The sequence below is a fragment of the Mustela nigripes genome, chromosome X, assembly GCF_022355385.1.
Source record: "Mustela nigripes isolate SB6536 chromosome X, MUSNIG.SB6536, whole genome shotgun sequence".
In the NCBI taxonomy this organism is placed as follows: domain Eukaryota; kingdom Metazoa; phylum Chordata; class Mammalia; order Carnivora; family Mustelidae; genus Mustela; species Mustela nigripes.
This window is the reverse complement of record NC_081575.1, coordinates 112112856-112133541: the sequence shown is the minus strand read 5'-3', so window position 1 is coordinate 112133541 and position 20686 is coordinate 112112856. Positions and strand designations below refer to the sequence as shown.

Genomic DNA, 20686 nt, shown 5'->3' with positions numbered 1-20686 from the left:
GAACTCCATTGACAGTCAATGCTGGAAGCTCTGCTCAACTTTATTTCGCTGCTGCTGTTTGCCACTTGGTAAATGCCTTACAGGGAAAATGGTACTAATAGCTTCATCTCTTTATGCGTCCTCTCTTTCCAGGATTTTGGCCCCTCACATCCTCACTGCCTTGGTATTTCTCTGATGTCTTCAAAGAGATCTTCTAACTTTTCATTGTAGGAGAGTTACTCAGCAACAAGCTGCTTTGCCATCATCAGAAGTGGAAAATCCCATCACAGTATTCTGCTGCCCTCGAAGCTATTCATATCCCAGTTCCTCTAAAGAAGAGTACAGAACTCCCCAGTCGGGCCTGTGGGACCAGCACCCACAGCCTCACATTGTCTTAGCAGTTTAGATTCAGAAAAGTGAGCTCTGGCTAACTTCAAAGTGATTAAGTCGCGACTCTCGGCTGAGGCCCGCCGCACTGGACACTGCCAAGTGGTGGAGGTACCTCAAAGCCTCTGGAACCTTTCAACAAGCCAGGACTCTTAGGCCCAATAAGCAAGAGCTAGAGCCGACATTGAGTTATGCAGTGATTGATAACAGCTAAAATTTCACGGCAAGGAAAGAGCCAAAATGTTCCTGAGGTACATTTCTTTAAACTTTGCTTCTTTATTACTTTTTTCTTTTTTTTTTTGTATTGTACTCAGACCAATTGACCAGTGGGAATAGCTAAAGATACACAGGAAAGAAGCAGGAAGAAAATGTGAAGTGCAGCACAGAAAGAAAGTTATTTCCAGTGTGAGAAGAACGTATTATGACAATAATAATATGTCCATGTGACTCACTTATTTCTGTATGCTGTCTACATATAAATAGAATGACTACAGGTCGACTTCAAGCTTTTCAAGGTTTCTTTTTTCCCCCTTTGGTGGTGTTTTTTGTTTGTTGTGTTTTGTTTAATTATCAGACAGTTTCATCATAGCAGGGTTGGGCCTCTGAGAAATATGTTAGACACAATTAAAAAACAATACAAAATTATGTAAGAACAAAATTACAGTAGTTTCTCCTTGAGAGCCTATGGGAAATGCTTATTTCTTTTTAAATAAATGACAATCAAAACAGATTTTTAAGAATTTCATTATTATTTATTCTTTCCCCCTTCTACTTTATTTATTTTTTTTAAAGATTTATTTAGGGGCGCCTGGGTGGCTCAGTGGGTTAAACCTCTGCCTTCGGCTCGGGTCATGATCTCAGGGTCCTGGGATCAAGCCCTGCATCGGGCTCTCTGCTCAGCGGGGAGCCTGCTTCCCTTCCTCTCTGCCTGCCTCTCTGCCTACTTGTGATCTCTCTGTCAAATAAATAAATTAAATTAAATTAAAAGACTTCTTTATTTATTGGAGAAAGAGAGAGAGCACATGTGTGTGCATGTGTAGTCAAGCCAGGAGACAGTCAGCGGGAGAGGGAGAGAAGCAGACTCCCTGTCGAGTGCAGAGCCTGATGTGGGACTTGATCCCATGACCCTTAGATCATGACCTGAGTTGAAATCAAGAGTCAGACTCTCAACTGACTAAGCCATGCAGTAGAAGCCTCCTCTTCTACTTTAAATGATCACAAACACTACAGAAGAATAGAAAAATCAGAATTTGACATCTTTTCTTTCCTAGGTTTTTCAGCAGAGGTACCATTAAAGGTTGAAATGATGGTTTGAGGGAAACAAGTATCACAGGATGAAGATAAGCATAGTAAATATTTAAAGTATTCTTGACTGCTGCTTTAAAAAGACCTGAGACTGAAGAGCTATAGTCAAATATAACTAAGTAGGGGATCCAGAGACGTAGGTTAAAGTCTTTGTTCTCAGCTAACCAACCGTGGGGACCTCTGTGGGCACTAGTTTCCTATTCTGTAATATGACGGGAACGGGACTTAATGACTCCTAAGTTTTAAATTCCATAATTCTACAGAAAACAGGTTTTTCATTAAACATGTACTCACATATCTGCACCATGGTAAAAGCACTTCGCAGACTGACCCCGCATCGTCTGTTCTAAGAGCGCCTCATGAAGGGGAATGTAATATGTTAAGTATCATTCTGTTCTTTCAGGGCTTTACCTGGGCCTAGCTTGCTTCCCCAAACAGATTTTAAGTCCCTCGTGGTCAAGGATTTTTATGTCCATAGTGCCAAGGAGAGCCCGAGGTACTAAATTAGCACTTACCTGTGCCGATAAATTGACGAAGCATCCTGGACTATGAGCGTTTAGCACTGGAAGACCCACGGCAAAGGTCAGTGGCCTGTTGTCTTATTATCGCCAACTAATAAGCCTAACAGGCAGTGCGCTGTGTAAAATGAAGACAGATTCTCCTCCATTAAAGAAGGAAACAGCAATTTTTGTATAAACAGGCAGAGAACAATAGAAATGCTAGCCGTGTTCACACATTCAGTGCACACAGGCTGGGGACCAGTAAACATTTTTTGTCAAGGGGCCCTATAGTATTTTCAGCTTTGTGGGCCAGAAGGTCTCTCTTGCAAGCACTCGACACTGCCTTTACACCATGAAAGCAGCTTTAGATGTTATCTAAGAAAATGGGCATAGCTGTGTTGCTGTGAAACCTCACCAACCGACCCTGAAGTTTGAATTTCATGTACTTTTCACATGTCACAAAATGTGATTCTTCTTTTGATCATTTTCCAACCATTTAAAATATAAAAACTAGTCTTAGCCCAGGGTACCTGGGTGGCTCAGTCGTTAAGCATCTGCCTTCGGCTCAGGTCATGATCCCGGGGTCCTGGGATCGAGCCCCACGATGTAGAAGTGTGTGCATGCTTGCTGACGTGGTCATTAAGCAGTGAGTCTTTACTATACGTTTTCTGAGTAGAGTTGACACACAATGTTACATTAGTTTCAGGCATACAGCTTCGTGATTTGACATGTTTCTACATTATGCTATGTTCACCACAAGGACAGCTGCCTACCCGTCCCATTATAACACTATTACAGTATCAAAGTAGAACCTAGGGGAATCCATGACCCCTGTCCAGTTAGCCAGGATGGACTACCCTAGGGGATCTGAAAAAAACAATACGAGATGAATCACACAGCTCTGTGGTGCTTTAAAATATGAGGCTCTGTCAAGTCATGCGCATTTGCTTTCGAATCAAAAACTTGAGAGTCTTCAAGTCTTTAAGATATGTGTCTTTTCCAACATGTCCACTGGATACTAACTAAATGAAGAAAAATAGAGAGGTTTTTTAGGTAGAGAGTTCTAACTCCGGGCTTACCCAGATCCCAGCTCGCTTGGTGGGTGGGCATGGTGGGGGACGGGGGGCGGGGGGCGGAGGCAGAGGGTTCCTGTTGCTCCTGGCAGAAGGGAAGGTGTGACCAGATGCTGCACTTCTCCCAACCTCCTCCGATGGTTTCACCGTCATGCACAGTGCTGCCTCTTCGAAATTCTTCTCTTGTAAGCAAGGCCCTTTAAAATGATGTAAAAGGAGAATTGTTCTCAGGGAGAATCATTTCCTCAGTACATCCAGGGATGTGTCTGGGCTTGAAATGGTTAGAGAAATAGGAAGTGTTTGGGTCATGGCCAATGTCTTGGGAGAAGGCTGTTAGCACTTTGATACTAAAATTTTTAACTGAAAAACGTCATTCAGATGCACTGTCTAGACCATTTTCTTTGATGATAGCTTTGCTGACTCAAAGCAAACTTTTTCAATTGGTTCTTAGTTAAGATGCCCCCAAGTTGCCTGGTGACAAACTTCTACATGTTTTTCCCTCCCCTCCTCCTTCCTTCCTTCCTAAGTGTACTGTGGTAAAATATACATAACAGAAAACTGACTATTTTGATCACTTTTAAGTGCTCAGTTCTGTGGCATTCTGTGGTATATTCACATGGTTGTATAACCATCACCACCATGCACCCCCAGGATTTTTTTCATCTTCCCAATCTGAAATTCCCTATTAAATAATCACTGTCCTTTCTTTCATTGTATTTTTTTTTCTTTGTTCTTTCTTTTATTATTAATTTTTGGAGGTCACATTTAGTGTAGCACTATTCATAGTGAGGACAAGTTCAAAAGCACTAAATTTGAAATGATGTCTGAGTTGGGAGTCCTGGCTCTTCTCATTGTCAGCTGTGTGACTTTACGTCTCAGTTTTCTGATCTTATGGGGACAAGGATATTTACTTTTAATATATCACAGATTCCTGTGATATATTAAATATAATTTTTATAATGATGAAATGAGGTAATGTTTTGACTTCTTTATGAAATGTTAGAATTCCTAGTCAAAAAAGTGAGTGTACCATTAGCAGGATTTTGTTATTTCTGTTCATAACGGAGCTGAGAGGATGTTGTTGAAATCTCAACCAGCTGTTCAGGGCATAGTCGTTTCTTTTCATGGAATGCGATAGCCTTTTATTTAAATCATGCTTCCTAGTTTCCAAAGTGCTTTTGAAACACCTTATTTAGCTCCTCGTTAGAGCAAGTAAGGTTGATACCATTAGTTAGGAAATGGAGATCTGAAAGTCTCATGGGTTAGGGACTGGGCCCAGGACCTCTGTTGAAACCTGCACTTGCCACCTGCTGGCTGCGTGAGCTCCGGTGACCTAGTTCATCTTGCGCAGCAGATTCTCCATCTGTAAGAAGATGATGAGCACCGTAGTACCTACTTCCTTGCATCATTATAAGGGATTCAGAAAGTTAATTCCTAAAAAGTGTTAAGAGCTATATCAGGCACATAGTCTAATACAAGTTTTTGTTAAATAAATAGTATAGAATAGTTAAATAAATAGTATAAAATAAAATAAACTGAGACAGCATGCTTCTGCAAAAATAGCAAATTATGGAAGTGGGTGCAGAAGCCAGGGCTCCCAGTCTCCCTCCGGTCCCTCCATCTCACTGTCTGGGGCTCCTTTACCACCCAGGGTACCTCGCGAACACCATCAGAATCAACCCTCTGGGCCAGAGGACCCAAAAAGCTACAAAGTTAGGTCAACATTTCACCCTGTATGAAGCCTCTCATAAAAGGTTATTTAAATATAGAGCCATTAAATTTTTTTAAAAAATTTTATTTATTTATTTGACAGACAGAGATCACAAGCAGGCAGAGAGGCAGGCAGAGAGAGAGGGGGAAGCAGGCTCCTTGCTGAGCAGAGAGCCCGATGCGGGGCTCAATCCCAGGACCCTGGGATCATGACCTGAGCCGAAGGCAGAGGCTTAACCCACTGAGCCACCCAGGCTGCCCCGAGCCATTAAATGTTTATACTTAGATACAATGACTCATATCCCATGATGCTATTTTTGAGCTTTAATAATAATTCCTATTTTGAAAAAAAAAAAGATAATGCATTTTATTGAGATAATTTAGAAATTCTGTTTTTATCCCCCCAAATTTGAAATACATTAAAAAACCAACATTCTCTCTGATATTTCATTTTCTGTGTATGCATTTGGTAAACTGCCGGGACCGGGAGAAGAATCTGCATCGTGGTTGCTGTTGGTGGCCCACCCATATCCCTCGCACTCCCTGGAGGTCCCTTACAGACCTGGACTTGCTGTTTTTCCCGGACCAAGAGCGATACCTGGCCATGGGAGGGTTTGAAGCAGGCGGGAGTGCTCCAGAATGAACAATGGAGGACCATTCTCAACCAAAGAGGGAGGGGAGTCTGGGAGAAACACCTCGGCCTCCTCATGCCTTGGTGGCACAGTTCTGGAATGGGCTTGCCAGTCTCTCAGGGTGTCCCCAGCAGGCCTGTACTCCAGCTGCCCAGAATGGCACCCTTCATTGGCTTCTAGTCCCTTCCATTCCCTCCCTGTGCTTCCTGGGATCCCCCCTCAAACAAACTACTTCCCCCTAAATCCTTGTCTCGGGGCCTGTTGGGCCGTGAATGACCATTTTTGAAGACAGTTTTTTGCCCCGAGTCTATTTTACCTTCTGCCCTGGAGCACGGGTGACTTTTCTCTTTTCCCTGTCCTCTAGCTTCTCTGTTACTCGGTTGAGCTAATGCAGGCCATGTCTAACTACAACTCGCAAGTGGGATTTATAAACGTTCTTCAAACTTTGGGGCTTATAAATTGCCGAAACAGTCTAACAAGTTATAAATATATGTTCTTCCCTCCCTAACCTTTTTTAAGGAATGGCCTACGAACAGCTTGTGCCAGGATGTGTGTGCGGCGACTGAAGTCGCACTAGGTGACTGCTCCCCTTTGTCATTTGAAACATACCCCCGGCAACTGTAATGTTTCATCCTGCTTAGACCCCTCTGACAGATTCCCTTAGAGGATTAGCCACGGCACCATGAGATGTCCAACAATTATTTGCAGCTCTCTTTCCGTTTTAGAACTCAGCCTCTGCATCCCTCGTAGCCCAAAACCAGTACCTGCACTTCTGAACTTGCCCCGTGTCAGCCCCGCTTTCTCTAGCCCCGTGCCAGCCTCTGGATTTCAGAGTTTCCCTGATGCCACTTTCAGCTTGGCTCCCAAGTCTCTGACTTTATGAAAGAGCTCAGACCTCACTCTAGGCCCAGGCCACAGCGAACCTGAGGGTGGGCACATGGCAGTGAGAGACGCCGGAGAGTCCGTGTCACAGACTCAAGGAAGAAAGGAATTTTGTCTCTGCCTCGAACCACCATGTTTTCACCATGGATGGAGCAGGTGGGGAATGGACATTCTAATAATTTTTTTGCTCTTCTCCTTTAATTTCAATACCAGCCAAAGGGCAGAATTTGCCGCTTCAAAATGTGCCCTTTTGGCGTTAGGTTTATTTTAGGCTGATTATTTTTTAAGAAACAGCGGACACAGGACAGGCTCTGAAAATCTTAATCCAAGTTACCCTTTTGTAAGAGACACTGACATTTAGAAGGGAACCCTCATCTGTGAGGACCGCAAAGTGGGGTTCATGCCCTTCAGCAGAGGCACAGCCTGCTTTAACAGGTAAGGGAGGAAGGTATCAAAACTTCTATTTATACTGATTTTTATTTAATAACAAAGATGAATTAAACATTAGAAATATGTACTCTTGAAATTGAGGTTCACTGTCTCCGTGAGTCCACATCAGAGGACCTCTTGTCCCGTGCAGCTCAGGCAGCAGGAGTACAAGGCGCAGCACGGAGAAGGGTCAACCATGGCACCTTCTTCTCCCCCGCACGTTCGGGTTTTGAAGAGGCTTCCCGGATTGCTGGGTTTTGGCATGATCTACTTTTAATTATAATAACATCCCCAAATGGATAAGCAGCTTTAAAATATTCCCGCAAAACAAAACAGAGCAAAACAAAACCCCACAGATTGTCAATGATACTAAAATTGCAAGCCCAAGACAACAATATGAATATAACAAAGAAGCTAGTTCCCTCCTTCCTGGTACAGGCACTAATCAGATATGACACATTCAATCACATTAGAATTACAATAAAGTTTTTTCTGATGACAAACAGGTTGACAGTTAATAAAACAGAATAAATTATATAACCCATTATTTTTTCTTTTTCTATGTAAGTAGGTTTCACGCCCAGCATGATGGAGCCCAGCACGGGGCTTGAACTCACAACCCTGAGATCAAGACCTGAGCTGAGCCACCCAGGTGCCTCTAACACATTATTTTGAAGTTGTTATTTTACTGTTAGTTTATCTCTTTTTCTAGTTTATCTTTTTAAAATTCTGTATTTCAGCACGTTTTCTCCCTTGTTTATGAACTTCTGTATAATAGCCACCCAAATTCAACAATTAACATTTCCTAGGCTTTATTCTTGGCTATCCAGTGTGTGTGGTGTGTATGTGTGTGTGTGCATGCGTGTGCACACACATTTGTTTGTTTTGCTTTATTTTGTTGAACTCTGGAAAGTAAGGTGCAAATATCCTGAGTATTTCAGTGTGCACTCCCTAAGAACACAGACAGTCTTCTGCAGAGCCCCAGTACCATTATCACACCTAACGAAATTAACAATGAATTCCTTAATATGATCTATGTATTAAAGAATATTACATAAGTAATATCATACATACATACATAACATTACATAAGTAAAATGTAATCACATTTCCCCCACTTTCAAAAAAAAAGAAGATATTACTTTTTTTAAAAAATCCAGGATCAAATTAAGGCATACGCATTGCATTTGTTTGTTATATTTCTTTTCTTTTCTTCCAGTCCTATGGAGATATAAGTGACACATAACATTGTATACGTTTAAGATGCATAATTCGTTGTATGTACATGTTGTGAAAAGGATTACTTGTTATATCTCTTTTATTTCCTTTAAGGTGTTAACAGTAGCTCCCCTATATTCTTCTAGAAAATGATGTTGACTATTTTGATGAATCTAAGCGACTTATCTTGTAGAAGGTGCTAGAATTGGATTCGTCTGATTATTTCCTCATATATAGATTCAGGTTAAAAATTGGGGGCAAGATGACTGCATAGGCAATGTTGTGTTCCTCCCGTTGCATTTTATGAGGAGGCACATGGTCTCAGATGGTCCCATTATCGGTGAGGCTAAATTTAATCAAGGCCATATTATGAATTTCATGGGCCCTTGGCACTTTTACCTTTTACCACAGGACCCTTTCTCCATTAAAAAAATTAATAACTATATTTTATAATTATCTCAGCATAAAGATAAATAGAATCCAAGATGGATTATATTCATCTTTTTTTCTTTTACTTCCAAAAGAAATTGAAACACCCGAGTATCTTGGGCCATAGGCCTTGTGCCTACTCTAACTAGCAGAGAAGTTCACCCAGGGTTTGGCCCCCTGGTGAAAGGAGTGCCTTCTGGATCTCCCCAACACAGAGGGACATTTTCCTCTTTGCAATTAGATAGTAGTCTATGGGGAGACTCTTTGAGTCTATGTGAATATCCTGTTCCCCTAAAACCTCTCCTTCAGTGGTTTTATCATTTTTGCCAGAATCAGTTATTACATTGAAGACTACAGTTATTATCTCCTGTGGAGGGATGAGAATACTGCAGTACAGAGTCTATGATTTGTCCAAGACCGTAAATCTACTTGGTAGTATCACCATTAGGAACCAGATCTCTGCTCCCAAGTCCACATTAGAGGCCAGAGAAAACCAGAGTATATCAAGAAGGGTGAAAAAAAAAGAGCATTGGAGCTATTTGGCCTGGAGAGAACAGAAAAGGATAACTATAATGTGTTATACACTTAAAGATAATGGTTGGCTGTGCACCAAGGACCAGCAAGTTCTGCACTGGCAGAGTAATAGCTCAAAGGGAAATAAGATGCCATCGCTCTGGATTATGGTCATTTTACAAGTCAGCTAATAATCGCCTCACATTTCTTCAGAAAACTTCCTGATGTTATTCTCAGGACAAAATAAAGCTGATGTTTAATAGCCTCATCAAATCTGATTAGGTGTTAGCATTCTAATTTAAATGCTGACAATGTGCCAATGACTTAGACCATTTGATTCCTTTACTTTTCTCTTCCCCTCAGTCCGCTCCTCAGGAGATTTTAAAATATTGTTGTTCAACAATTCCTACAGACTTCAGTAGGTAATTATGGACAAATGAGGACTGAAATGCTGCATTCTTAAAAATAAACACACTGCCCATATTTGAATAAAAGACATATACGCTTCTGTGGGCAAAGGTTTCTAACCCTGGCTGTGGGAGTCCACTCCCGCTACTTGCCAAAAATCTCTTTGAGACTTTAATCTTATGGCACAGGAAGTTTCTGACCTTTCTGATGTTTGCATAAGAAAAATGAAGCACGGATGTTTTTAGGAGTGGAAGCCACTGTCTCGAGCCCCATGGTATCAGAGGAATGAATCTGTCAGTCTGTAGAAGAATGATTCTTACTCAATATGTAAAAGTGAATCTACTCTTATTTTTGAGAAGTTGGGCATAAGAGACACACCTGCAAGTCACAGATTATTAATTAATTAGCAAGTATGCACTGAGCCTCTACTTTTAATTAAATGGTCCATAGAACAAGGAACCTGGAGCATTTTTAGTGACACAGGAAGAAGAGGAACAGATGTTTAAGTTTCTAAGCTCAGGACATTTATTAGGTGGTCAGGTAGAAAAGACATACCCATGGAAAGCTAGCAAAGAATTTAAGATGGTGCCTAGTAAACATAAAATGAAAAAACATCCATAATCCTGTCATAAAATTAGACAGGTTAGGAGGAAGAACAGGAATTATGGAGGCCTAGATTGGGCAGCAAAAGCTTCATCAAGATGGTACTTGTTAGCTAGAATCTGGAGGGATAGGATTCCGATGAATGAAGACTCTGGGACTGGGCAGAAAGAAAGCAGGAAGGCAGGAGAGTGATGGACAATTTAGGAACAGACCATAGACTAGGCCATCTCTTGGGTATGATTAAGGTTGATAGCTCATTCTTTCAGAGGGCAGCAAGTGGGGGATAATGCATGCAAAATGATGCTGGAAATAAATCTGATGATAACTTTAAATGTCCATCATGTCTAACTGTTCTAGATAAGGCTCTTGTGTTGACAAAGAACAGAAGCCACTCAAACTGACTCAAGTGAAAAGGAAATGGAAGAGTTTAAGACTGTAACAGGAGAGCTCTTGTACATTCACAAGCAGTTCATGGGTCAGGAACCAGAGGTCCTCCATTTGACTTAGAGCCACATCATCTCAGCTTCTTTTTTCTTTTCTTTTTTTGGAGGAGGGGGAGGAGCACAGTGAGAGGGAGGGAGGAAGTCTCAAACGGACTCCACGCTGAGTGCAGAGCCCAACACAGGACTCGATCTCACAATCCTGAGATCATGACCTGAGCCGAAACCAAAAGTCAGACGCTCAACTGACTGTGCCACCCAGGTGCCCCTTGGGAGAGAAAGAATCTCAAGCAGACTCCACACTCAGGGAGGAGCCTTATTTGGGGCTCAACCTCACAACCCGGAGATCATGTCCTGAGTCGAAATCAAGAGTTGGACGCTGAACCGACTGAGGCATCCGGGCGCCCCATCAGCTTCTTTCAAATATGCCTCATTCTTTCTCTTTCTCTCAATCTACCTACTCTGCTTATTTATCTTGCACATGGTTAAAATATGCCCACTCCCTTTCTTGACATCAAAATCTTTTATTTCCAGCATCTGTTATTGACCAACTATATCCTCTCTCTCTCTCTTTTTTCCCTTCAGTTTAAATGCTTAAGAGAAAGAGAGGCTCTTTAGTAGCTGGTCAGGCAGTTCACTGGCTGGTTTAGATGAAGTATCCACCCCAGTCCAACCAGCCATCACTCCTAAACAAGAACCACCACCCCTGCTCCCGCCCTCACCCCAGTGGTGTCTCCCTGCATTGGGTGCTCTGGGGAGAGCTATCTAAACCAGAGAAGAAGCAGACTGACATGTCCCAAGCTCTGTAGAACCGTAAGACTTCCAGGGAACATCTGGTGTGTTCCATACCCATTTGGGAAACTTCTGGTTTGTTTCTCTGCTTCAAAGAAGGATTTACCCGGAGCTTTCTTCCGAAAGAGCTATGATATCCTGAAAGGAGTTGGTTGTCAACTGAATGCTGACTCTACCACTTCTGAAAGTGAGCCTCAGCTTGTCACCTGCACAATGGGGGTCATGGCACCCATCTGTTGTCTGAAACATAAATGAGATAATGTGGATGCTCTTCTCTGCTTGGCATAAAGCAAGAGCTTAGTAAATGGGATTTATTTAATTACTTTTGATATTTTATGAATATGCCATTAACAGAAAATTGTTTGCAGTGCATCTTTTCTTGTTTTTTAATTGCACAAGTGATACAGAAATGTATCTGGATATTTAAAAGCAATTCCTAGACACTTTATTATTTCACTGTAAATATATTCATGGTAATATTTTAGGGTGTGGTTTTAATAAATAATGTCTTTTTATTTTAATTAAGATTTTACTTATTTATTTGACAGACAGAGATCACAAGTAGGCAGAGAGGCAGGCAGAGAGAGAGGGGGAAGCAGGCTCCCTGCTGAGCACAGAGCCTGGTACAGGGCTCGATCCCAGGACCCTGGGATCATGACCTGAGCCAACGGCAGAGGCTTAGCCCACTGAGCCACCCAGGCATCCCAACAAATAATGTCTTTTTAAAAAACACAGAATCATAATACCATTACCACACCCAGTACATTAAAAATAACTTTTTGATATTACCAGTAGTAAATCTCTATTTGATTTTCCTCAATAATCTCAAAGATATCTTTTTATATGGTTGTTTGGTTTGAATCAAAATCCAACAGGAGCCTACACATTGCACTTAATATGTATTACACATCCCAGTAGGTCTATAAACATCCTCCTTCCTTTTAAAAAATTCTTTTTCTCCTTTTTTATGGCATGTATTTGTTGGGGAAAAAAATGGAGTCATTTCTGTAGAATTTTCCAGTTTGGGATTTGACGGTATCTTCATCATTTAGCAGATTCTTTTATCCCCACATTTTCTGAAAACTGGTACACAGATATAGAGGCTTATTTAGATTCAAATTATTTTTCTGGAAAAACTAGAAAAGTAATGTTTTTTATGCTATCTTTTTTTAAAAATAATTTTTATTTATTTTTTTGACAGAGCGAGCGAGCACAAGCAGGTGGAGTAGCAGGTAAAGGGAGAGGGAGAAGCAGGCTCCCCACAGAGCAGGGAGCCTGATGTGGGGCCCATCCCAGGACCCCGGGATCATGACCTGAGCCGAAGGCAGACACTTAACAACTGAGCCACCCAGGCGTCCCTATACTATCTTTTATGTTTTAAAAGTTGTGAATTTGAAATGGCAGCTCAACAGTTCCCATGGCATTTGCACTTGGGAGTACAAGATTCCCAAGAGAAAAGGAGGTAAGCCATTCACTCTGGTTTCTGCCTCATGCAGAAGTGAGTCACTCATGCAGGAGTCAATCACCTTCACTTGGAGACTTAATAGTACTTATGACTGCTTTCTGCCAGAAAATGCAGATAGAAGTCATAATTACTACTTTATCTATAATTGATTTATCAGCGATAGCTTTAGTCATATACATCTTTGGCTGAAGATGTTGACATACCTTTAATTAAAGATAAATTCCTTGCCTACATTCTAAACTAGGAACAAAAAGGTTGGAGATGACTAGTGAGTAGAGAAAGTGCCAAAAGAAAAGAGAACTTCCTCTGAAATTTTTTAGTTTTTTCTGTAATTGTTTTAAATGAACTAATACAGGGGCACCTGGGTGGCTCAGTTGGTTAAGCAACTGCCTTCGGCTCTGGTCATGATCCTGGAGTTCCAGAATCGAGTCCTGCATCAGGCTCCCTGCTCAGCAGGGAGTCTGCTTCTCTCTCTGACCCTCCCCCATCTCAGGCTCTCTCTCTCATTCTCTTTCAAAATAATAACATCTTTTTAAAAATGAACTAATATAGTCTGTGAATGGAAAAAGCAAACTGAGGTACACGGAAGCAGGACTATAGTATTGTTTTGGAGTGCTGGGGGTGCCCATGAAATAAGAGCCCTCTCTTCTCTACCTGAGCTGGGAACAGAGAGCTAGACAAAGAAATCGAGAACAATAAAAATAATTGCTTCTATGCCTGATAAATCTATTTGGAGACTGTGACTTAGGTCCACAGCAATAATGAATTGCAAACACCTGATCTCCTATATTACATGTGCCACTCCCCTAGTCAGGGACAATTAGACAACCATAGGCCTCTCTGAGCCTAGTGTATAGGCCAGGTTATTTTTCTCAAACTAACCTCTTAATAACTCACTCCCCGTTCCCTGGAAGGAGGCAGAGAGTGAGTGAGGAATCAGGGTGCAGCAAAGAGTGGTAACCCAATGGAAGTTTAATCAACACAGAAGCAAGTAGAAACAAGTGTTCCCCCGTCACTAAAGTCCATTACATAAAAGAGTATCAGTGGTAGAACCAGTTTTAACACAGCATTTTCATCAGTGAATACTCTCACACTTAGTGGGTCCCAACTCACAACTTCCTCACGATCACGGCTCATGTTTGAACAAACATTCGTGGAGTGTGCGCAGATCACAGTACTAGCAGATGCCAAGATGGAAGACACTCTGCCCACCAGAGGCTCATTCTCTAGTGGGTTCTCTGACAAGTGCACACAAGACTGGTGTTGTGTGCTAGGTGTTGGTGCTAGGTGTTGTTCGGGGAGTTGTGGCAGACATTGAGATGCTCTGCTCAGACCTCCCTTGAAGAAAAGATTCACTATCCCGCTGCAGGGACTGTGGTGAGCTGACAGCCTCCAGCTTCTGCTTTCAAGCTATGGTCATGGTCTTCTTGGTCAGTTCCTGCCCAGTGACTAAACCACATAGTAACTAAGGTGGCACTCTTGGGGTGGCCCCAGCCCATGACTGAGCAAAGTGGTGATCTAAAGGCCTGGCCATTTCCATCCAAGGCAGGACCCCTCCGCTGGGCAATCTCTGTTACCAAGCTCCCCATTAGGCTGGTATAGGGTGACCAGCTGTCCTGGTTTGCTGGGACTGAGAGATTTCCCAAGATGTAGGACTTTCAGTGCTAAAACTGGGAAATTTCCAGGCAAATTAGGATGGTTGGTCACTTTCCCTGGTGTAGACCTTGTCAGGTCTGCATCAGAGTCAGCTCTCTACCATTCAGTATTACTTCCTTCCCTTTGCCTTTCACAGGTATTACTCCCCAATAAATTTTTGTCCCTCTGGTTCCATCTCAGTGTCTGCTTCCCTGAGCACTCAGTTTAAAATGGGGCACATATAGCACAGAACCCAGGAGGGACCTAAATACTCCAAGAGAAGATGAGACTGAAAGGCGAGCAGGCGAAGATTAATTTGACAATTACAGGGATGCTCCTGGTATAAGTTTTTCTGTGGGCTGTTTGTTCTGCACCCTTTGAAAAAGCGAAGAGGGCTATGTAAATACTCGGTGACTTCAGGTTTCCTAAACTGCATTTGAATACTCAAAATGAAGGCTTTGCTGAAAACCAAACAAAAACAAACAAATCCCCCAACCTTCTTGCCCCTGTGTCCTTCTTTATATTTTTTAAAGATTTTTATTTACTTATTTTAGAGAGAAAGAAAGAGTGCGAGCAGGGGGCGAGCATAAGGAGAGGAGAGGGAATCTCAGGCAGACTTCATGCTGAGTATAGAAACTGACTCAGGGTTTGATCCCTTGACTCTGAGATCATGACCTGAGCCACAACCAAGGGTCAGATGCTTAACCCACTGAGCCACCCAGGTGCCAGGTGCCTGCTGTGTCCTTCGTTAAACATGCTTGTTACTAATTTCTATGATTTAAGAAGAGAAATGAAAGGAGCGGGGCATGTGGGTGGCTCAGTGGGTTAAGCCTCTGCCTTCGGCTCAGGTCATGATCCTGGGGTCCGGGGATCAAGCCCCGCATTGGGCTCCTTGCTAAGCAGGGAACCTGCTTCCCCCCTGCTTGTGTGCACACTCTCTCTTACAAATAAATAAATAAAACCTTAAAAAAAAAAAAAAAAGAAAGAAAAGGAGCTTCAGTTTTCCTGAGAAGCATTCTTAAACTCAGGAGGGACTGTGGGAAGAAAGGGGAACACATCCTTCAGAGCCAGGACTAGGATAAGGAGAGCAAGGTACTCGGGTATAACATTAAACGAGGCACTCGCTGTCATGGTTGTATGAATACAGAGTCAGCACTTGCATGAACCTGAGAGCGAGCACACCCTTAAATACTGCACCCAGCTGCCTGGCTTGCTTCACCCGAGTCCCAGCCCCGGCATCCACAATAATATTAGGCAACTGATACATGACATTGGCTCTTTTCTGCCCCAGGTACAAAGCCATCGTCCGACCAATGGATATCCAGGCCTCTCACGCTCTGATGAAGATCTGCCTCAAAGCCGCATTGATCTGGATTATCTCCATGCTTCTGGCCATCCCGGAGGCTGTGTTTTCTGATCTACATCCCTTCCATGAGGAAAGCACCAACCAGACCTTCATTAGCTGTGCCCCATACCCACACTCTAATGAGCTGCACCCCAAAATTCACTCCATGGCTTCCTTCCTGGTGTTCTACATCATTCCACTGTCGATTATCTCTGTCTACTACTACTTCATTGCTAGAAATCTGATCCAGAGTGCTTACAATCTGCCTGTGGAAGGGAATATACATGTCAAGAAGCAGGTGAGTGTTTAGGGTTGGTTCACTTCCTCTTCGGGGCTTTGGTCCCCTTTGCACTCCACTGACAACCACATTATTTAGGTGGTCACGTCACCTGATTCTGTAATTAGAGGAGGTGGGTGATGTTAAATGGAAACTCCTAGTCACAGAAGCCCAGGAATTCAGGTGTTCTTTATAATCTTGTTTTCTTACTAAAGACCTACGCTAGGGAGGTGTTGAGAATCTGGAAGAGTTGCAGTGTGGGCTTCTTTTTGAGAAACAACTGAATAAATATTGTCAACAAAATAAAATATTGAACTCCTAGGGTTGTGACTTCTTTAAACTCCAGTCAAGTTCTTTGGATAGGAAGACGGTTGCCACATGGGAACGAAGCAGAGAGAATAGGAAAATGAGGCCGGTTGAAGAAACCGAAGTAGTTTGGTTAAGATAGGCTCACATCGATTTGGGCTCAAATCCAAACTTAATGACTAACTTGCTTACACACTCTGGCTCTCAGTTCTCCCACCCACGATATAGGGGGATAAGCCCTGGGCTGTGAGGCTGTGTGACCTGGAGCGCAGAATGCAGACTGCCCTCCGTACGTGTTAGACTCCCTCCCCATTCCCCGTAACACCGCATAATGTCACACTTGAGGTATGAAGAGCAGAAACCAGGGGCTCCAGCTTTCTCCACTTTGTCAGTTCTTGCTTTCTTGTCAAAATGTAGATCATGTGGTATGTATGACAGAAAAAGCAGAAAGACTCCCCATCTGTTTAAACGTACAGCTGACTCGGTGGCTTTACCCTTTAAAGTCCCCCTCTTTTTCCCCCCTCCATTATGAGGAGAGAGTGACAGTTCTCAGTGAAACTGTCTCTCTGCATTTGAAAGACCTCTCAATACTGAACATCCATTGTACCTCAAATGCTTAAAGGAGAAAGACGTTTCCCCTTGTAGTAATTAGCAGAGGGCGCTGGGAACAGAAAGTTCTAAGAACCTTCCTGTATGGTATAGCCCAGAAATAACTTGAGATTTAAAAAAATAATAATAGGAAAAAATAATAATAACAGGAAGTTATTTTGGCTTGGCCAATGAGAAAGAACAAAGCTGGCTGCTTTTTTGAGCATCAGAGGAAGTAAGAAATGATTAACTGTGGAGCCAAGAAAGACATGAAGTCATATGGCTGATAAAGTGCACCAGGGCTCTCCTGAGGAAAAAGAGGTCACTTACTAAAATTTCATTGTGCAATCCATTCAAGCATGTAATCAACTTTGTTTAAAGATCTGTTCTCAGCGGCACATTCTAACGATATTCTACTTCATGGGTTTCTGCTTCCTGGCTTTTCCATCTCTGCGTTTCTGACTCTCCCCGCTCTCTCCGTCTGTCTCTGTTGCTCTTCTCTCGTTTTGCTGGATTTTCTCCTGTCCTCTTTCTCCCATTGAACTCTTTTTCTGTGCCTTTGTGAGCTCATCTATTCCCCCGATTCTTTTTCCCTGTTCCCCGCCCCCCCCCCCCCTGGCTGCATCTTTGTCTCTCTGCATACATCCCACACTGTCCCTTGGTCCCTCTGTCTCCGTGTGTGTGACTCTCTCCTTAGATTGAATCCCGGAAGCGCCTCGCCAAAACAGTGCTGGTGTTCGTGGGCCTCTTTGCCTTCTGCTGGCTCCCCAACCACATCATCTACCTGTACCGCTCCTACCACTACTCCGAGGTGGACACCTCCATGCTCCACTTCATCACCAGCATCTGCGCCCGCCTCCTGGCCTTCACCAACTCCTGTGTGAACCCTTTCGCCCTCTACCTGCTGAGCAAGAGTTTCAGGAAACAATTCAACACCCAGCTCCTCTGCTGCCGGCCTGGGCTGATGACCCGCTCTCACAGCACGGGCAGAAGTACCACGTGCATGACCTCCTTTAAGAGCACCAATCCCTCTGTGGCCACCTTCAGCCTCATCAACGGAAACATCTGTCATGAAGGGTACGTCTAGGCTGATCCTTGACCCTGGCACCCGGGGGCCCCGCTTTTGCTTTATGGCTAGTAAAGAACCCCTCACATCTGTTGTCTCTGTACCCTCCAAAGAGCCTTCAAAAGGCTATGAATTTGTAGGCAAGTTGCAGAGAAGCCCAAATGGATTGCTGTGGTGTTTGAAAGGCCCATCAAGGCTTATATTTTCCATTTCAACTTCTGAATGTTCTTCTGATGTTGAGCCAACTGTCCCTTTTTAGAAAAGGGAATAAGAAATTATCTTTTTTTTAAAAAGATTTTATTTATTTATTTGACAGACAGAGATCACAAGTAGGCAGAGAGGCAGGCAGAGAGAGAGAGGAGGAAGCAGGCTCCCCGCTGAGCAAAGAGCCCGATGTGGGGCTCGATCCCAGGACCCCGAGATCATGACCTGAGGCAAAGGCAGAGGCTTTAACCCACTGAGCCACCCAGGCGCCCGAGAAATTATTATCTTAAGCAACAAGCCCTGATATACGAGTATGGCCAATTAAGTCATAGAAACTATATGAACCGCCAGATTTATATAGCAGAACAATTATATATTAAATGTTCACTTTTAAAAGTGAAGTGAAAGACTTCACCTTATCGTTTCTTGAAGCAGAAACTAGTGCTTTAAAAATGTGATTTGAGTAATTTTTCAGGAATATTTATAATCACAAACCAAGGAACTGTTTTTTACACACCTAACATGAAAGCCAGCCCTGTGAAAAAGTCCCGTGTAGGAGGGACCATTCCCAAACTGGTAACACTGGAAGCCAGTTTAAAACAAATCCCTGAGTGTTGACTGTTTTTAAAAGATGTTACTGGGGACATCGGAGAAACACTCAACACATCATTTTAAGGCAAAAACACAGCCAAACACGTAGACACATATACCAAGATCCGCACGAGGCTATGGATTGATATCTCAGACTCTGAATTCTAACTCAGAGCCATGGTATAGTTAGTTCTACCATAAAAGAGAAGTCCTTGTAGGGAAGAATTTGATCATGCTTTCAATTCATCATTTACAAGTACATGAAGTATAATATTCACTTTTGGTATACAGGTTTTCAGCCAAATGTATTGACTTAGATTTGGCTGTCCTTGTCCGCTACACTGAAGCAGTAATTTCTTATGTAAAAAAAAAAGGGGGGGGGGGTCACATCTCAGTGGAAACAGAAACATGTTTACATTTAACATAGGCTTACCTAAAATCTGTGGGAGGAAATGAATAAAAGGTATGTAATATATATTTCTGTTTGAATATGTCTAAGTAATTTACAGAGGGCTTAGCTTTCAGAAAGAGTTATAAAACACTACAGATACATTAAGTTTCTAGTTAAGAGGAGCATTTATGAAAAGGTCATGTGCAGAAAAATACTGGACTGAAATCTTATTATTTTTCTGAGCAAAGAGATTTGACGATCTTACTTTGGAAACCCTGAACCAAGTTTTTCTTGACTCCAGGAAAGGGCTGATTCTGACAGGTGGCAAACATGTTAACCCACATTCTGCAAAATGTGCCCCAAGGTATATCCCTCACATCCAAAGATGACTTTCGTTCTGGTTTTCTCTGTCCAAGTGAGAAGGAACTGTCAGTTGGAGTGAGACCTCTTCACTTCTGTACCCACCTGCTTTCCTGGTTATGGATAACAACACTGGACAGTTTGAAAAGAACCAAGATTCTTAGCTGGGCATCCCAACTCTGTCTCTAGCTATGAGTTTACCTATCAGTTTCCCTTGTCTCGACTCATGTTTTCATCTCTAGCAGGAGAGGTCAGTATTAAGGCCCCTCTGTTGCCAACATCCTTGGGTCTTGTTGTTGGTTCTAGTTCTGTCTCTAAAGCCTTTATACAGCCCTCCCGCTCACAGCTGCCCCGCTTGTGTTACCTTTGCAACAACGCCTCTTGGGAAATCCTTCAGCCCGCATGCACAGACCTGTTTCCGTCAGTGGAACGGAAGGAGACCGACTATTCCATCCTTTCCAGGGGCTCACTGGAACCATTTGTGTGAAAACCCTCCCATTAGCTTATTACATTTGGGGATTAAAGCTGAAAGACACATAAGACAGCATATTGGCCGGTCTCCTCCCTGCACAGAGGGTAGTCTTCCTGCCCACCCCCAACCTCCGTTCCCCCATCATCGTGAACAAGCGCTCCACGATTTTACCCTTGGATTTCTTCAAAACTGTATGTATGAAGCCACTTCGTACCTACCTAATTAGGGGCTGCAGTGTCTAGCATTCTGGGTGCATAGTGTGACTTGTTCAAGCGTCTCTGATCGACCTGCTTTCAAAGACATTTTGGAAGTAGGACTCGTCTTAATGTCTCCTTCAGGGAACACCGCGGCATCGACCGCACCGCTCTCCTCCCTAGCTTCTGCACCGACAGCAAGGAGACTGAAGTCTCCGTCAAGTTCTGTGTCCCGGGGCCAATCTCACCACCTCTCTGGGACCTGAAATGAAAGGGTCGGAGAAGGCCTCTGCCCGCCGGTGAGCCAGGACTGCTAAAACGTCTGTGAATCCACTGATGGATAGACCCAAACCTTTTTATTGCGAGGGACTGAGCCGGGCCCTTCTCTGGGGACAGCAACTTCTTATTCCACCTCAAGAACCTGAAATTATGGTGAGAGACACCCCGGCCCCCAAGTGATATCACCTCCCTGTTAGGGCAGAGCATGGGCCG

At 43.1% G+C, this 20686-nt stretch overlaps 1 protein-coding gene across 1 annotated transcript in view; it reads left to right on the top strand.

Moving 5' to 3' along the window:
• GRPR (gastrin releasing peptide receptor) overlaps positions 1–19161 on the top strand; it is a 32292-nt gene extending 13131 nt beyond the window's left edge. The window contains exons 2-3 of the mRNA XM_059385404.1: positions 15692–16043; positions 17614–19161. Coding sequence (XP_059241387.1) covers positions 15692–16043; positions 17614–18003 — 742 coding nt within the window. The 3' untranslated portion in view covers positions 18004–19161. The remainder of the gene's footprint in view (positions 1–15691; positions 16044–17613) is intronic.
• The last annotated feature ends 1525 nt before the right edge of the window (positions 19162–20686 follow it).